The sequence below is a fragment of the Oncorhynchus masou genome, chromosome 15 (assembly GCF_036934945.1).
Source record: "Oncorhynchus masou masou isolate Uvic2021 chromosome 15, UVic_Omas_1.1, whole genome shotgun sequence".
Taxonomy (NCBI): Eukaryota; Metazoa; Chordata; class Actinopteri; order Salmoniformes; family Salmonidae; genus Oncorhynchus; species Oncorhynchus masou.
Genome location: NC_088226.1, coordinates 28153207 through 28171236, shown reverse-complemented (window position 1 = coordinate 28171236; position 18030 = coordinate 28153207). Strand labels below are relative to the sequence as shown.

At 43.5% G+C, this 18030-nt stretch overlaps 1 protein-coding gene across 1 annotated transcript; it reads left to right on the top strand.

Annotated features, from left to right (window-relative positions):
- The first annotated feature begins 87 nt into the window (after positions 1-87).
- LOC135556080 (U1 small nuclear ribonucleoprotein 70 kDa-like) lies at positions 88-17737 on the top strand. Its single transcript, XM_064988987.1, has 10 exons — positions 88-273; positions 5014-5167; positions 5293-5355; positions 5557-5611; positions 5696-5760; positions 6026-6088; positions 6223-6304; positions 14661-14762; positions 14986-15088; positions 15366-17737. The coding sequence occupies exons 2-10, from the start codon at positions 5021-5023 to the stop codon at positions 16180-16182; spliced, it is 1497 nt and encodes a 498-aa protein (XP_064845059.1). The 5' UTR covers positions 88-273; positions 5014-5020; the 3' UTR covers positions 16183-17737.
- The last annotated feature ends 293 nt before the right edge of the window (positions 17738-18030 follow it).

Sequence of the window (18030 nt, the reverse complement as noted above, 5' to 3'; positions counted from 1 at the left end):
TCCTCTCTATGGAAACCAGGTCTCACGTAAATTAGCCCGAAGCTTCGTGAAACATTAGAGGAACTGTCGCGACAGTGTTGTCGCTTTACGTCATCCCGCCATTTTAAGTTGAGGACAAATAATTTTTCCTGGCCAGAAGCTAACCAAGCTGAAGCTCAAGTATATTCAACTGTGGGGAAACATCTTGCGTTGAACAATTAGAGTGCACGCTCTTATTCCACGTTGCCTGATTCGGGCTCTCTGAGTTTTAAAGGGATTGAATGAAGAGTTAAGGTGAGTGGGCCAGAAATGTGTAGTGTCCCTGAGTGGAGGCACGAGGCCTACGCTGGACAGTGGTTAGCGTTTTGGTAGATAACGTTACATATTCGCAGTTAACCGAACTAGACCTATTAAAATGCACCATGTTTCATTTTAGGTATCTGGACTTTCTGTAATTAACTAGCTTAAAGCTTTGGTGGATTGGCTAAGGTCCATTGTTTGACTGCGTTGTTAGCCTCAGTTAGCCCACTGAGGTGTATCGTCGGAAGCCAGACTAATCTAATCAAATTGTATTGGTCACATACACTCGCAATAACATTTGCTAACCATGTGTAACGAAATGCTTGTTCTAAAGGCGTCCTTATCCGGAACAGTTGGTGCATATATTACGGAATTTTGACATTTTTGTTCGTTTTAGTCTTGAAGGTGCAATTCGAAGGACTCTCCCTGCGCTATGTACACGCAGAGATTAATGGGATGCTTGAGAGGAGAGGGGGGGTCCCCGTTATTTATTTTTTTAGGCTGTTCGTGCGAACATTTGTTTTTCACAATACAAGCCGAAGTTCGGTGCCGAAGTCAACGCCCCTTCGTTGCTCATTGGTCAACAGTAGGGATTCTAAAATTAACTGTTTGTGTAATTGCTGGTTCTCACTGTGGTTTTCCAGCAGAAGTAGACTCTGTCTGCTTTCACAGGTCAGTGTGGATTGCACATTTTGGTCACCGAGAAAATATAATAAAAAGCGAATGGAAACTTCAATTGCACCACTGTTTAACCTTACTTTACACCTAAAAAAACTATCCCCCAAAACCGACCAACCAATCCCACTACTTTGACCCTAAATGATCCTACACTAGGCCTGGGAGAATGGAACCCCTTCTCTGAACGTCCTGCAGATCTTCTGTGTTAAAATCTTACACCCAAATATTTATCTGCTGCTGCAACTACCATGTATCTTCTGTGATTTCTGCTCCATCAGTATTAGAGGTTGACCGATTAATCGGAATGGCTTATTTAATTAGGGCCTATTATAACAATCGGTAATCTGCATTTTTGGACACCGATCATGGCCGATTTACATTGCACTTCACGAGGAGCCTGCGTGGCAGGCTGACTACCTGTTATGCGAGTGCAGCAAGGAGCCAAGGTAAGGTGCTTTCTAGCATTAAACGTATCTTATAAAAAAAACAACCAATCTTAATTAACATAATCACTAGTTAACTACATGGTTGATATTACTAGTTTATCTAGCTTGTCCTGTCTGGCATATAAATTAACAGGCACCGCATTGATAATCATTGATTCACAGTCTACTTCTCCAAATGGGTGATTTAACAAGCGCATTTGTGAAAAAAGCACTCTTGCACCAATGTGTACCTGAACATCAATGCCTTTCTTAAAATCAATACACAAGTAAAACATTTTAAACCTGCATATTTAGTTAATATTTACTTGCTAACATTTATTTTAACTAGGGAAATTGTCACTTCTCTTGCGTTATGTGCAACAGAGTCAGGGTATATGTGGCACTTTACTGCGTTTGCCAGCAGCTCTTCTCAATGCTTCAAACATTTGTGCTGTTTATGACTGCTGTTTATGACTTAATGACTTTTATGACTTAAAGACTATCAACTCCCGAGATTCGGCTGGCCATACTGAAGTGCCTATAAGAACATCCAATAGTCAAAGGTATATGCAATACAAATGGTATAGAGAAATAGTCCTATAATAACTACAACCTAAAACTTCTTACCTGGGAATATTGGACTCATGTTAAAAGGAACCTCCTGTTTTCTCATGTTCTGAGCAAGGAACTTAAATGTTAGCTTTTTTACATGGCACATATGCACTTTTATTTTCTTCTCCAACACTTTATTTTTGCATTATTAAAACGAAATTGAACATGTTTCATTATTTATTTGAGACTAAATTGATTTTATTGTTGTATTATATTTAGTTCAAATAAGTGTTCATTCAGTATTGTTGTAATTGTCATTATTGTGTGTGTATGTACTGTGGGGCAAAAAAGTATTTAGTCAACCACTAATTGTGCAAGTTCTCCCACTTAAAAAGATGAGAGAGGCCTGTACTTTTCATCATAGGTACACTTCAAGTATGACAGACAAAATGAGAAAAATCCAGAAAATTACATTGTAGGATTTTTTAATGAATTTATTTGCAAATTATGGTGGAAAATAAGTATTTGGTCACCTACAAACAAGCAAGATTTCTGGCTCTCACAGACCTGTAACTTCTTCTTTAAGGGGCTCCTCTGTCCTCCACTCGTTACCTGTATTAATGGCACCTGTTTGAACTTATCAGTATAAAAGACACCTGTCCACAACCTCAAACAGTCACACTCCAAACTCCACTATGGCCAAGACCAAAGAGCTGTCAAAGGACACCAGAAACACAATTGTAGACCTGCACCAGGCTGGGAAGACTGAATCTGCAATAGGTAAGCAGCTTGGTTTGAAGAAATCAACTGTGGGAGCAATTATTAGGAAGTGGAAGACATACAAGACCACTGATAATCTCCCTCGATCTGGGGCTCCACCCAAGATCTCACCCCGGGGTCAAAATGATCACAATAACGGTGAGCAAAAATCCCAGAACCACACGGGGACCTAGTGAATGACCTGCAGAGAGCTGGGACCAAAGTAACAAAGCCTACCATCAATAACACACTACGGCGCCAGGGACTCAAATCCTGCAGTGCCAGACATGTCCCCCTGCTTAAGCCAGTACATGTCCAGGCCCGTCTGAAGTGGGGCTGTTTTTCTGCAAAGGGACCAGGACGACTGATCCGTGTAAAGGAAAGAATGAATAGGGCCATGTATCGTGAGATTGAGTGAAAACCTCCTTCCATCAGCAAGGGCATTGAAGATGAAACGGGTCTTTCAGCATGACAATGATCCCAAACACACCGCCCGGGCAACGAAGGAGTGGCTTCGTAAGAAGCATTTCAATGTCCTGGAGTGGCCGAGCCAGTCTCCAGATCTCAACCCCATAGAAAATCTTTGGAGGGAGTTGAAAGTCCGTGTTGCCCAGCAACAGCCCCAAAACATCACTTCTCTAGAGGAGATCTACATGGAGGAATGGGCCAGAATATCAGCAGCAGTGTGTGAAAACCTTGTGAAGACTTAGAGAAAACGTTTGACCTCTGTCATTGCCAACAAAGGGTATATAACAAAGTATTGAGAAACTTTTGTTCTTGACCAAATACTTATTTTCCACCATAATTTGCAAATAAATTCATAAAAAATCCTACAATGTGATTTTTCAGGATCCCCCCCCCCCTCATTTTGTCTGTCATAGTTGAAGTGTACCTACTTGCACAATTTGGTGGCTGACTAAATACTTTTTTTGCCCCACGTGTGTGTGTGTATATATATATATGTGTGTATATATATATATATATATATATATATATATAATTGGCAGATTCATCGGTATCAGCTTTTTTTTTGGTCTTCCAATAATCGGTATCGGCATTGAAAAATCATAATCGGTCGACTCGAACTCTGGCAATCTCAACCTGTCTCTCGGGGCATCTCCAATTTATACACTGCTGCAACATGTCCAAATTGTAACTGACTTCAGTGGGCAAATGCACCCTTTTGATGGCCATTGGCATGCTGGAGAAGTGTGCCCTTCATGGATTAATCCCTGTTTCAACTGTACCGGGCAGATTGCAGACAGCATGTGTGGGTGAGCGGTTCGTCAACGTTGTGAATAGGGTGCCCCATGATAGCGGTGGGTTTATGGTACGAGCTGGCATTCGCTACGGACAACTTACACAATTGCATTTTATCGATGGCAATTTGAATGCACAGAGATACAGTGATGAGATGCTGAGGCCCATTGTCGAAACATGAAGTGATGGATGAATGGCACGACATGATAATGCATGGCCTCATGTCGCAAGGATCTGTACACAATTCCAGGAAGCTGAAAATGTCGCAGTTCTTCCATGGCCTGCATACTCACCAGACAAGTCACCCATTGATCATGTTCGGGATGCTCTGGATCAACGTGTACGACAGCGTGTTCCAGTTCCCGCCAATATCCAGCAACTTCGCACAGCCATTGAGGAGTGGGACAATATTCCACAGGCCACAATCAACTGCACTGCATGAGGCAAATGGTCATGTCCGATACTGACAGGTTTTTTTGATCCACGCCCTTTTTTTGCGTGGTATCGCTAACAGCTACATCTGTATTTCCAGTTGTGAAATCCAAAGATTACGTCCTAATGCTTTTTAAAATTTCAATTGACTGATTTCCTTAATATGGACTGTAACTCAGTAAAATCTTTAAGTTGTTGCGTTTTTATTTTTGTGGTGTATCAGCCTAAAGCATTCCCTATTTCTGCTAGCTAGCTATCCTTGTAAATGTTTTTTTGGGAGAAAACTCGCCAACATGAGAACGTTAACCTGTGACTTTGCAGCCTTCATTTTCCTCAAATGGGAAGATTTGAGCATTGTTTAGCAACATTGATCAGTTTTCGATACTAGCTTCGAAGCTAGTTCCACACATCAAAATAAGATGTTGCCTTACCTTGCTAGCTACATGGAAATAATTTAGTTAGTTTTGCAGAAGAAATTGAGCTGCACATGGTTATCGCAATGGTCTTCCAAGCCTTTGTGGCTCTGTCCACACTGCTTAATGACAACACTGATGCAACCAACTCCATGTCTGCATATTATTAGTTACTATGTAGTTTGTAAACTAAACATGTATTTTTCTCACTGCAGGTGAAAGATGACCCAGTTTTTACCTCCCAATCTGCTGGCCCTATTTGCGCCGCGGGACCCCATACCATTTCTGACCCAGTTGGAGAAGCTTCCACATGAGAAACACCACAACCAGCCATACTGTGGCATCGCTCCCTTCATCAGGCACTTTGAGGTAAGGCAAACCTACCTAGTTCTTATGCAATTACTCTTCATGAATGAGATGGATACTTGGCTATTTGATTGAATGCCTTTGACCCTCTAGCTTTTCTTAGCCTAACTTTTGGACTGTTTTGATAGGATCCCAGAGATGCCCCTCCCCCTACTAGGGCAGAAACTCGTGATGAGAGGTTGGAGAGAAAGGTGAGACAATTTGAAGAGGGGTTACTTTCTTTTGGACATTTTCATTCACTTTTAGTCTCTGAAACCTCAATGCGTATCTGAATGAGATTGGATAACTTGGAATCTTCAGTAGGTTGTACTAGTACATGGCTTTAATGTACATGTACAGTACCCATTTGGGGTTTGAGTCTGAGGGGCCTCACTAACCTGTTTGTTTTACAGAGGAGGGAGAAGATCGAGAGGAGGCAGACGGTTGTGGAGACAGAACTGAAACTCTGTAAGTTGACATGATGAGCTTGTGGCATTCATAGGATTTACTGAAAGTTGAAGTCATGTTGTAATATTGGCTTCTGCCTTCTAGGGGATCCACACAATGACCCTAATGCTCAGGGGGATGCCTTCAAGACCCTGTTTGTGGCTCGTGTTGTAAGTGTGCATTATACAGGCTCTTCCATGGCATCTTTACCTTCCATCCTGTTTTGGCCATTGATACTTAAACCGGGTAGTGATTAATAACAAATGAAGCACACATACACCACAATATAATGAAAGAAAATGCAGATGCTTTGTTATCGAATGGTATGAAAGACAGAAGTGTGTTCTGAGGACAATTCTAATACCAAGCTGCCAGTGAATTTTACACCTTTTGTATTTGGCACGTGATCGATGTTAACTGTTATCATTGCTGCAGAATTATGACACAACGGAATCCAAGCTTCGCCGTGAGTTTGAGGTCTATGGACCCATCAAAAGGGTAAGTTTGGTCTCCCAAACCACCCATTGGTTTTACAATACAACTTATTGGCCATTTGTTAGTGGCAGTTGGTCCTCTTGCCCGCCCCCCCCAGCTTGTACAGCTCGCTTTATTATAGTCGCTCTCTCTTCCAGATCTACATAGTCTACAACAAGCGGTCAGGGAAGCCCAGAGGCTACGCCTTCATAGAGTACGAGCACGAGAGAGACATGCACTGTGAGTACCACGAGAGACCAACCCCCTTATAACCCACCTCATCTCAAATGGGAGTCTGAATGCTGGGAGGGTACGTAGGTGGGATAGTATTTGTTGAAGGACTCGTGTAAGTGAGAAATGACGAAGGCACCAGATTGTGGCAGCTTACAAATGGTTGTAATTTCACTATAGCTTTAGAAGTTGTAGGAGTTGGTGTTGCTGACTATTAGTTAACACCAGCACCTCATACTCTAGCACAGTGTACGAGGAAGCCTCTTGACTGAATAGCACATTTTTTATGGCGCAAACTGACTGGGCTCTGTTTTTTAAAAATGTTTTTTTTCTTTCTGTACTGCACTAGCAGCTTATGCTGTCCCTGGTGTGATTTCCCATTGACGGGCCAGGATGGGTGTTGGTTTTACATTTATCCATAGGTCTAGGCCCACTCTTAATATCTGCCAAATATAAATAAATAAAAATGTTCACACTGCTGAGGCACACTGAGCTGTTCTGCGCTGGTCTGATTATGCTGCAAGGACATGTTGAATGGAAAGTATCCAGAGTATGGTTTGGAACAATGGTATGAAAAGAGTCAGACAAGAACTAGCTGGCAAGTAGGCTTGGGTGATATCCAGATTGTCATGCTTTCATACCGACCTTGTCATACTGGGATATTCGGTAATACTGGCACTGAACCCAAGTGGTGCTGTTTTCAAAACCCACTGATACTCTAATCTGAAGGTTAGCATTGCTAACAAGTACATGTAAAATTCCATAGAATGCTAACCGCATTGTGAACATTTTGTACAGTTTCTGACCTAAACTATACAAGTAACTCAAATGCTACACAGTTTGCTGCATGCACAAAACCAATATATGCCAACAAGGCTCTTGATCCAGGAGGGGATTCTCTGCTGTTACCAAGCGAATGCTTGATTTTTGGAAGAAGCTAACCACTTAGCTAGATGGCTAACACAGAGGAGAACTTTTAGACTTACTGTAATTAGATCAGCTGGCTCATGCGGCACAACAGTGAATGACTCCCAAGGCTCCGGTCTCTCGTAGTTGTGTGCTTGTAAACAAACACCACATGACAGGGGACTACAGTAAGCTTCATTATAATGTAACGGGTGAAATTAAGAACTCAATGTTTATCTCCTAACGTATTGTACAAGTTGACTGCAGGTATTTACTTAAGTAGCTACAAATGTTCAAATTGATCACATTTCAAAGAAATTGTTTCAACAGTATGGAAAAACCATCCTTGTCTTTTTCCAAATACCCCGGTATACTGTATAACGCCCAAGCCTACTGGCAAGGGGGTTAAAAATATGGATCCACACTCCATACAAGTTGAAGGTATAACTCTGAACACAAGGGTCACCAAAATCCATCCATCCTTTTTATTTTCAGAACTTTGAGTTTAGACTGGCTATGTTATTAATTAGGGGAAACAAGGTGCTGAGTGAGGTTTGTGTGATGTCTGGCTTGTGTTTGTGGAGCATGATGACCTCTTGACTAACTCAAGGAAGGGTTTCTGTACTGCACTTGTCTGAGTGAGTGCAGTTAGTCCAGCCATGGCACTTCTATGTGGCGGTGCCATTCGGTGGGAAGATTTGGCCTATGTCTTGTATGTATAAACAACTTCTAAGCCTTGTTCTTCTGGTCACCTTGAATGCCTTTGCTTGCATTAGGTTAGGCCTGTAATGGTTAGTGTTAAGTCCTCTGTGGAACGGGTGGGTTCCCTGGTTGGACCACCAACGGTAAGCTACAGGCCACCAACAGGCTAGTACCCCCCCCCCCCCCCCAACTTGTCTGGTTAACTTGGGTACCCTCCTCTCTGTGCTTTTGTGTGACACTAGGCCATTTCTATCAGCTCATATCAGTGGTCCTCCACCCTGGTCCTGACGAGCTAACATGCCTGCTGGTATTATTGTCATTTATCATATTTAAATGATCGTATTTAAATTATCAGGCACACGGGTGTTCCCGGTCTAAATCTGGCCTCTAAGATTGCTACTTACTGGCTACCTTCCAGGCTGGCTACATTACAGTCACTTGCCAGATATCACATCACCTGGGTAGGTGTTTTACTTATCAGCTAATCATATAAAATAAGAATCTGATGCCTGACTGCTAGTCAGTGATGAGGCAAGTATCCACACAGAGCAACTGCAATGTAGCTGGCCTGAAACACAGCCACTGATTAATTGCTGGAGCACTTAGGGTCATGCACCCATGGTGCAATGAACAGGCAGGGAGTAGTGTTCCCCGGGACCAGGGTCGCCTACCCTTGGTATGATGTGACTCAGGTGAGGGTTGACTTGAGGGGATGTCTATGCTGGCTCTGCAGTGTATTAATTGTTTGTTGTTCTCATTGCCACTGCAGCCGCCTATCTGTGATGGCTATTGGCCAGAGCTGGCTTGCAGATGATGATGATGATGATGATGGTTATGATACATCTACACCCTACTACCACAGCTCAGTATATGGTTGGTATGATGGGTTTGTATGATGGGTAAGCTTTCTTTCCACCCTCCATCCTATTTAGGGAAGAGGAGCTACGTTCAATGGGCAAAGCACATTTTTGTTTGAAGCTGCTTATGTTGCTTGAACAATATTGACATTGATAAGATGGCGCTGGTGCTTTGACCATTGAATGCACCCCCAGGCCATTAGTCAGTTAATGGGTGCCCTATGAGTTTTCCTTTTGTATTAAAGCCACCTCGGATGTATCCATTTTAGCACTTTTTTTTTTACAAATATACTGAAGTGCTTTTACTATTTTAGTTGTCTGAAATGGCATTTTATCAAGTTGTCTCTTGCATAATCATTAAGAAAAGGACTATTTTGTATAACATTGCATCAAAAAGACCACACGTCCAAAACAAAATCCCCTAGTATTGTAAGTTAAGGTCCTTTCTTGTGTGCGTTGAGCTGGCTTTAATGGAATAGGGTTACGAAGGGACTCTAAACACTTTTACAGCAAGGCACATACTTATGCGCACATGTAGCTTTGTCCCTACTATATAACTAGGCAAGAGCAGATGCCAACAAGAGCATAGCGGTAGCTCATTCAGACATGGCAGTCATCTCACCCCCAGATCTCTTTAGCACAGCTGATAGCAAGGATCTGGTGTATACAGCTAATAGAACCAGTCTAGTGAGGAAACATGTCACCCCTGTTACTAGCCTACATTTATTCTAGCCTACACCAAACATATCCAATTTTCTCTAGATACATATTTTTCTGTTTCTTAAAATATTTTTTTGATATGCACCGTATGTGTGCTAGTATAGTAAGATTATATTTAGGCCATGTTTTCGAGTCGTTTTAGGGGTTGAGGTAAGGCAACCCCCCTTTGAGTAAAGTCCTGTCTGATTGGTTGAGAAGGTTATGGTTTGTGGTAAGACAAACCTGGATTGGTTAGGTAAGTGAGGGGTTGTGGTAAGGCCCCCTGGTAGTATAAACGTGTGAGATGTCATTAAAGTACAGTGATAATTTGCCATGATCTAGAGAGGGTTCTGGTAAGGCCCTCAGATTGGCTATGAAAGTGAGTGGTTCTGGTAAGGCCCTCTGATTAGATATAAAGAGGAAAGAGTCCTCTGTGCCGTTTCCCATTGGATCGTCTACCACAGCAGAGCAGACCAGTGTAGAGGCCAGGATGGGTCATCATGGATCTCGCCAAATTCTTCGGTCATAATAGACTGATCCCAAGACTGTCTGGGCCAAGGGAGTATATATTTGTGTGTGTTCTGAGTTTGATTCAGAAGCTGCAGCTTCTATGTGGTGGTAAATCTGGCAGGAGCCTGCCATGTTGACTTGCAACTGGAAGCCCTATGCTCTGGGAGGTTCTGAGTCCGACACTGCGCTCGTGTCCAGGCGGTGGTAAGATAGTTGGTGAAAAACAAACACAGCAGCCCATAAAACTCCCACTAAGGTATGTGAACATGGTCACATTTAACATTTGCTTGTATTGAGATGTCCCCTCCCCTATATCTCCCCCTCTAGACCAGTATTACGAGGTCAGAGGTTGTATGTAAGGCAACCTAATTTACGCTAGTCTCAATATGGTCTGAAGCACAACATATATTGGGTAAGAAGATTGCAGCTTTGCCATACAAGGTTGTGTACTCTGGCAATCAGAGTAAATATTCAGGAACTCAAACCAATGTGTCACAGAATTTGTTAGTTTGGCATGGTGGGATCTTTGTGTCTATAAAATTGAATTATGTGCGAAATAGCGGTTTAAATGCCTTTTGTGCAAAATATTGATTGTAATTATAATCTAATCAAATGACTATATAGTGTGTGTGTGTGTGGTCCTCCCATTACGACTTGGGGAAACCATGCAGTTTAATAGGCTACCGATTTAAATGTGTGGTGAAAAGTGCACGGTGATACGCTTGATTTTTTTCCTTTCCAATAAATATCGAGGGTCTTGTGCTTTGTGACATGATGATCGATGTTTGACTGCCCTGACAAAATATTCTCTCATCCATTATCTCGTGTAGACTAGCCTATCCGTACTGTATATGCAATCTGTTGGCTAGAGCACACATGCCAATACCAGCGTAGGCACATTTGCTATTAAACGCAGGTTTGTGACCACTCAATTTACATTTTTATACATCAGAACTTAAGCAAAAAATTAAGTTGTGTGCACTACGTCGTTGCGCACCTTTTTTTAAAATCCGCAACAAGTCAGTTTGGTGGGAAAAATTGCATTTACTTTGGATTTGAGAATATTTGCATTCAAATCTGTTGCCAATTGGAAACATAGCTACTGGTAGAAAATCCCCAATTCCACCTGAAAGTGGTTAGATGTGCTTTGGTAAGTGAGGTGGGTGTCTGATTTGACGCACGGTGACGCCTATTCACTGTTCCTTCTGGGTAAGAGGTTGATGTGAAAATGCGGAAATACATAAATATGGTTCGACATGAATTACTGTCATCTGATTTTAATTTCAAGTGCGCAAGCATTTTTCACAGCAGGCTCTCAAACGCACGCCACAACGAAGTACTGTCAACTGCTTGGACTACTTTGTTTACATTTTATTAATTTAGCAGACACACTTATCCAGAGCGACTTACAGGAGCCATTAGGGTTTGCTCAAGGGCACATTGACAGATTTGTCACCTAGTCTACTCGGATTTGAACCACCGACCTTTCGGTTACTAGCCCAATGCTCTTAACCGTTGGCCAACCACTAGGGACACGCAGTATTCAGTAATAAAGCATTATCGGTAATGGTCCATTTATCTGATTACCGTAGCTTTTAAATTAATGCATTTTTACAGAATCCCATGAGATTAAAGTTATGAAAGGCTGGGTATTTTCTAAATCACTGGAGCTATTTAAATGAATATAGTTTCTTGTAAAAATCTTCACATGCTACATGAGCCATTCATGTTGCCACTGTAATTTAAAGGTATACATATAAACTCAGCAAGAAAAGAAACGTCCCTTTTTCAGGACCCTGTCTTTCAAAAGATAATTAGTAAAAATCCAAATGACTTCACAGATCTTGATTGTAAAGGGTTTAAACACTTTCCCATTCTTGTTCAATGAACCATAAACAATTAATGAACATGCACCCGTGGAACAGTCATTAAGACTAACAGCTTAGATGGTAGGCAATTAAGGTCACAGTTATGAAAGACTTAGGACACTAGGACACTAGTCATGAGGACTACAGATGTGGCCAGGGCAATAAATTGCAATGTCTGTACTGTGAGACGCCCAAGACGGCACTACAGGGAGACAGGATGGACAGCTGATCGTCCTCGCAGTGGCAGACCACGTGTAACACCTGCACAGGACCGGTACACCCGGATGGCAACAACTGCCCGAGTTACACCAGGACTCACAATCCCTCCATCAGTGCTCAGACTGTCCGCAATCGGCTGAGAGAGGCTGGACTGAGGGCTTGTAGGCCTGTTGTAGTAAGGCATGTCCTCACTAGACATCACCGGCAACAACGTTGCCTATGGGCACAAACCCACCGTCGCTGGACCAGAACGGGCCTGCAAAAAGTGCTCTTCACTGACGAGTCGTGGTTTTGTCTCACCAGGGGTGATGGTTGGATTCGCTTTTATCGTCGAAGGAATGAGCGTTACACTGAGGCCTATACTCTGGAGCGGGATCGAGGTGGAGGGTCCGTCATGGTATTGGGCGGTGTGTCACAGCATCATTGCCTGCAATGACAACTAGCGCAGTCCAATCTCCACGCTGTGCTTAACAGAGAAGACATCCTCCTCCCTCGTGGTACCCTTCCTGCAGGCTCATCCTGACATTACCCTCCAGCATGACAATGCCACCAGCCATACTGCATGTTCCGTGCGTGATTTCCTGCAAGACAGGAATGTCAGTGTTCTGCCATGGCCAGCGAAGAGCCCGGATCTCAATCCCATCGAGCACATATGGGGCCTGTTGGATTGAAGGGTGAGGGCTAGGACCATTACCCACAGAAATTTCCGGGAACTTGCAGGTGCCTTTTTGGAAGAGTAGGGTAATATCTCACAGCAAGAACTGGCAAATCTGTTGCAGTCCATGAGGAGATGCACTGCAGTACATAATGCACCAGATACCAACTGTTACTTTTGATTTTGCCCCCCCCCCCCGTTCAGGGACACATTATACCATTTTTGTTAGTCACATGTATGTCGAAGCCTGTTCCCCTTAATCAGAGACTGATTTAGACTTGGGACACCAGGTGTGCAATTATAAGGTAGAACAGAGAAGCAGCAGGCTCAGGACCGCGTAGGGTAACACGCTGACCAAACCGGACGCGCGCATGTTGATTTTTGTACCCCCACACCAGACGTGATCAGGACACGCAGATTCAAATATTTAAAAAAACTCTTAATTATATTCATTTGGTGACAGGTTGAAAAGCATTAAACATTTTTGGCAATTTAGCTAGCTAGCTTGCGTCTGTTAGCTAATTTGTCTTGGGATATATACATTGGGTTATTTTACCTGAAATGCACAAGGTCCTCTACTCCAACAATTAATCCACAGATAAAACGGTAAACCAAATTCCTGTCTCATCTCTCCTCCTTCCGCAGGGTTTTCTTTTACTTCTTTGGACTTTATATGGGGGTTGGCAACTAACTTTACGGTGCGTTACTACAACCGACAGGAGTGTGGATGTCAGTTCATCTTTCAATCATCCACGTGGGTACATGCTCCTAAAAACCAATGAGATGGGAGAGGCCGGACTTGCAGCGCGTTGAGCATCAAATAGAATTTATATTTAAGAGCCTGGCCACGCAGACGCTCGAGCAGTGTGGGTGAAATGATTGAATAACATATGTGTACATTTATTTTGCAGTGCACGTGACGTGAGCGGTGTGGTCAGCATGTAAGAATTGCATACCCTTGGTCTAAACTATAACCTTAGCTTCAAGGTAAAATGCGCCATTCAACAGTGAGCGGTTGACCCTCTTCAACAGTAGTGTGGTCATTACTGGACCTAAGTAAGATTTAAATTATCGGTCTCTAGTGCTCCACAGAAACCACACCTGCCTAACTTCAATGTTTTGTTTGAATATATTATATGGCAAACTTGCTATAATAAAATATAAGGATTTTAATAATAAATGCTTTCAATGGAAGTTGTCAACTTCTCCCCAATTTCGTGGTATCCAATTGGTAATAGTTAGTCTTGTCTCATTGCTGCAACTCCCGTACGGAGAGGCGAAGGTCAAGAGCCATGCGTCCTCTGAAACGCAACCCGACCCTTGACACAACACACATCCAACCAGCCGCACCAATGTGTCGGAGGAAACACAGTGCACCTGGCAAACTGGTCAGCGTGCACTGTGCCCGGCCAGCCACAGGAGTTGCTAGTGCGGCCAAGCCCTCCCTAACCCGGATGACGCTGGGCCAATTGTGCGTCGCCCCATGGACCTCCCGGACGCTGCCGGCTGCGACAGCCTGGGCTCGACCCAGGGTGTCTGGTGGCACAGCTCGCGATGCAGTGCATTAGACCACTGTGCCACCCAGGAGGCCCCCGGTTTTGTCAACCTTATCTGCTATACCGGCTCACTTGTGATTTTAGGCTAGAATGAATTTCTTTATTCTATCCCTCTTTAGCATTTGAAAATAAAGATTTACTGAAGTAAAGTGCTTGCACAAAGAAATACTTAAGCTGTGGTGCATCTTCGAAAAAGAGAGATGTGCAGGTAAATGCAGCATTTAGTGGTGGAAAAAGGTCTACTACTACATGGTCTGTCTGCCCAGAGAGCAGCCCCACACTACCTCACCTGCTCCTGGTCAGTATATTCATGCACTCTTTGTTAACCTTACCTTTAAAACCGCAGATCTCCAACTTACCCTTCTCTACCTTATTCTCACCCCCCTCCCCCAGCTGCCTACAAGCATGCAGATGGGAAGAAGATTGACGGAAGGAGAGTGCTGGTGGATGTCGAGAGAGGCCGCACTGTGAAGGGATGGCATCCCCGCAGGCTAGGTGAGAAACTGCACATGATCTCTGTGACGATGCATAATTATCCATACTACAGGCATGCCTTTTAAAATCTTAACACTGAATTCAGTTTTGGAATGGATGATTCTCATATTGGCATTGGTCATTTTATGAATCTTTTTTAAATATTTTGTCAGTTTTGAAATGCTTTCATTTCCTGTCAATGATTTTGGTATCACAATGAGCCCTGTTTTCTGTCCCCAACCAGGCGGTGGTCTTGGTGGGACAAGGAGAGGTGGGGCTGACGTCAACATTAAGCACTCTGGAAGAGACGACACCTCACGTTATGATGACCACCCCCCAATTGGAGGGTAAATACCTACACTGGGCCCTTGGGGTGGTTTGCTAAGGGAGGGTTGTCACCCTATTTTTAAGTAGGCCCTACCCATTAGACCTGAAAGAATTGGATAATCAGAAGGCTTTATTACCATATTCTTCCCTAGTTGAATCAATCCAATTTATTTTAGATCTGTGTAGTGTATGGGCCAGTGGTAGATTTGGGATTGGACATTTTGTTGTTTGACTGACTTGATAGTTCTGTATAGAGGTTTGACAGTTTACTTATTTTTGCCCTTCTCTTCACCTCAGGGAACGTGAGCGCGAACGTGGACCTGAGCCCAGAGGGGAACGCAGAGAGCGCAGCCGTGAGCGCGAACGGGGGGTGGAGAAAGAGCGCGGTGGCGAGAGACGGAGGTCTCGGTCCCGGGAAAGACGCAGGCGCAGCTCCCGCTCCAGGGAGAGGGGCGACAGGGGTCTGGTCCAGGCTGGGCCCGCAGAGGAGAGCGTAGGGGGTGGCAGGAGGAGAGACCGAGAGAGGGAGCGAGGGGGAGGAGGGCCAGGGGGAGACAGTCATAGCAGGGAGAGGAGCAGAGACAAAGGTGAAAGGAAGAGGAGGAGCCGCAGTCGAGAGCGCAAGCGAGACCGGGAGAGGGGCAAGGGTGGCGAAGGTGATGAGGGCTTGGTGGTAGGAGATGGTATGATAGGGGAGGGAGGAGAGAGGATGCCTGAAGAGCCTAGTGTGGGTGAGGAAGTGGGAGAGGAGCGCGGCGGGAGGGAGCGTGACAGAGACAGGGAGCGGGACCGTGACCGGAGGCGCAGCCACAGGGACAAGGACCGTGAGAGGGACCGTGAGAGGCACAGGGGCGACAGGGAGAAAGACAGGGAGCATAAGAGAGACAGGGAGCGGGGTGGCGGGGAGCGCAGGGAGGACCGGCATGGCTCTCTCCTGCTCCCCTCGGCCGAGCAGAACGACGTGGGTAACGGGGAGGAGGGTGACGCGCCGCCCCAGCCAGAGGAGAACAGCCAGGATGGGTTGATGATGGACCAAGAGTCGGTGCAATCGGGGGAGGGTTACGTTTCCAATGAGAACGGCTACAAGGTGGAGACCCAGGCAGAAGAGTATTAAGAGGGGCTTTGCCATCTTGACTAATTTCCTTAAAAAAATAAATGTATCCAACACAAACCCACATACCCCTTCCCTGTTAGTGTGAAGGATATTGTAATGAGCTGCTGCCCTGTTAGAAACCACAACGGCGCAGTGTAGGCATAAGAAACAAACTGTCCGTTTTATGGGTTAAGTGGGGTTTTGTTTCTTCTGTATTTGAACCCCAAGGATGAGGTCCACACCACAATTATTTCAAACCCGTCCCTCGGTACCAAACTGAGAACGGTGCTCACTGTCCCTTAACATTCACGCTCTCCGCCAACCGGAACTTTAATCTCACATTCTGCTCTGTCAAGTACTTAATTGTCTGATTTACAATCCCTTCACGAGCAAGGCAGAGATGGCGTAGTTAGGGTGAAATATTTGTTTCTCTTTTTCTTAATCTCAGTTGGTGTATTTTTCTTTATTCAACCAGGGTTGTGTTTTTTTTATTGGGGTTACGTTATGGTTTTAACATTTCCCCCCATGTGATTTGTATGAGTCCATGATCCCACAAAAGCAGTACCCTAACCTATTGTTAGATTCTTTTTTTCTTCATAATTTTGGAGCCTTCATGTTCCTTTTACTTTAAGTACAAACCTGAGAACATCTTACTCAACTGACTGGACACATGTCTACCCTCAAGAAAATGTACAGCAACAGCTAGGTTTCCATTCAATTGGCGGCAGGTTTTCATGCACATATTCTTGAATCTGCCTAAAAACATTATGCGCATGTTTCCATCCTATTGACTTGTTGCAAATAAAAGGCTGATGTAGTGCAAATTAAAAGCATTTTGTGGTTAAATTCCCATGTATCAAAAATGAAAAACTAGTTAAATGGGTCTCCTCACATTTTCAACTCCACTGATTGCGTTATAGTGAGTGTGCTCACTTTGGTATTGGCATGTGTGCTCTAACCAATAGCATAATCTGTTGGCTGGAGCACACATATTGCCTACATGACATCATATGGACAATAGTTTGTTTTTTTAACAACCAAGCATAGATTATCATGTCACCAGACGAAAACCCTAGATATTTATTGGTTAGTAGCATCAAGCTAATTACCTTGCACTTTCACCACCCTGTGAAGTTCACAACATCTGTAGTTTAATGAACAGCATGCTTTCCCGACTAGTTGTTGTGGGAGGACCACATGACTCCAAGTTTACTTCAATATGATGGTTATTGTATCAATATTTGCGCATAAAAGCATTTTCACTGTTTTTCTAATTAATTTTACTTACACTAGACAAAGTGGAATATTGTATTTTTTGTTTTGTCATTTGGATAATTTACCCCAAAAATGTCTACGGCTTGTCATTACTTTTTTGTATCTGATGTCCTTTACTCACATAAAGGTTGGCTGGAAACCTGGTTATTGAAAATGTTTGGGAGTAAGGAAATGTGTTGCAATGTGCATGTCCCAAGAGTTGGCAAATATTGCTCATTTTTATTCTGTAAAGCAAGACTGGGGAACCCTCAATGGAATTGTTCTGATTCTCCTGAAATAAAGTTTTGTTTTTAAACATTTAGTCAGTGTCATCCTGTTCAGTAATCTAAATGACCAGGTTCATCATTGGTTGGCATCCAACCTTATGGTGCATTACTGCCACCTACTGTACTGGAGTGTGGGCCAGCAACTGGGAGAAACTAAATCAATCATACCTTATGTGGCCAATTGAAATGCATCGTAAACATGAAAAAGTTACTAATGTAAACATTTTGAGGATGAGTGAAATTGATGTTAATCAAAAACCAAATGATTTGAAGCAAAATGTATAGAATTGTTAACTACACTGCTCAAAAAAATAAAGGGAACACTAAA

What these genes read in the sequence shown, in the direction of transcription:
- LOC135556080 (XM_064988987.1), top strand. Translation starts at nt 5,021, where the DNA reads ATGACCCAGTTTTTACCTCCCAATCTGCTGGCCCTATTTGCGCCGCGG. An exon ending in TCTATGGACCCATCAAAAGG is followed by an intron (nt 6,089 to 6,222) that starts GTAAGTTTGGTC and finishes TCTCTCTTCCAG; the next exon opens with ATCTACATAGTCTACAACAA. An exon ending in GACCACCCCCCAATTGGAGG is followed by an intron (nt 15,089 to 15,365) that starts GTAAATACCTAC and finishes TCTTCACCTCAG; the next exon opens with GGAACGTGAGCGCGAACGTG.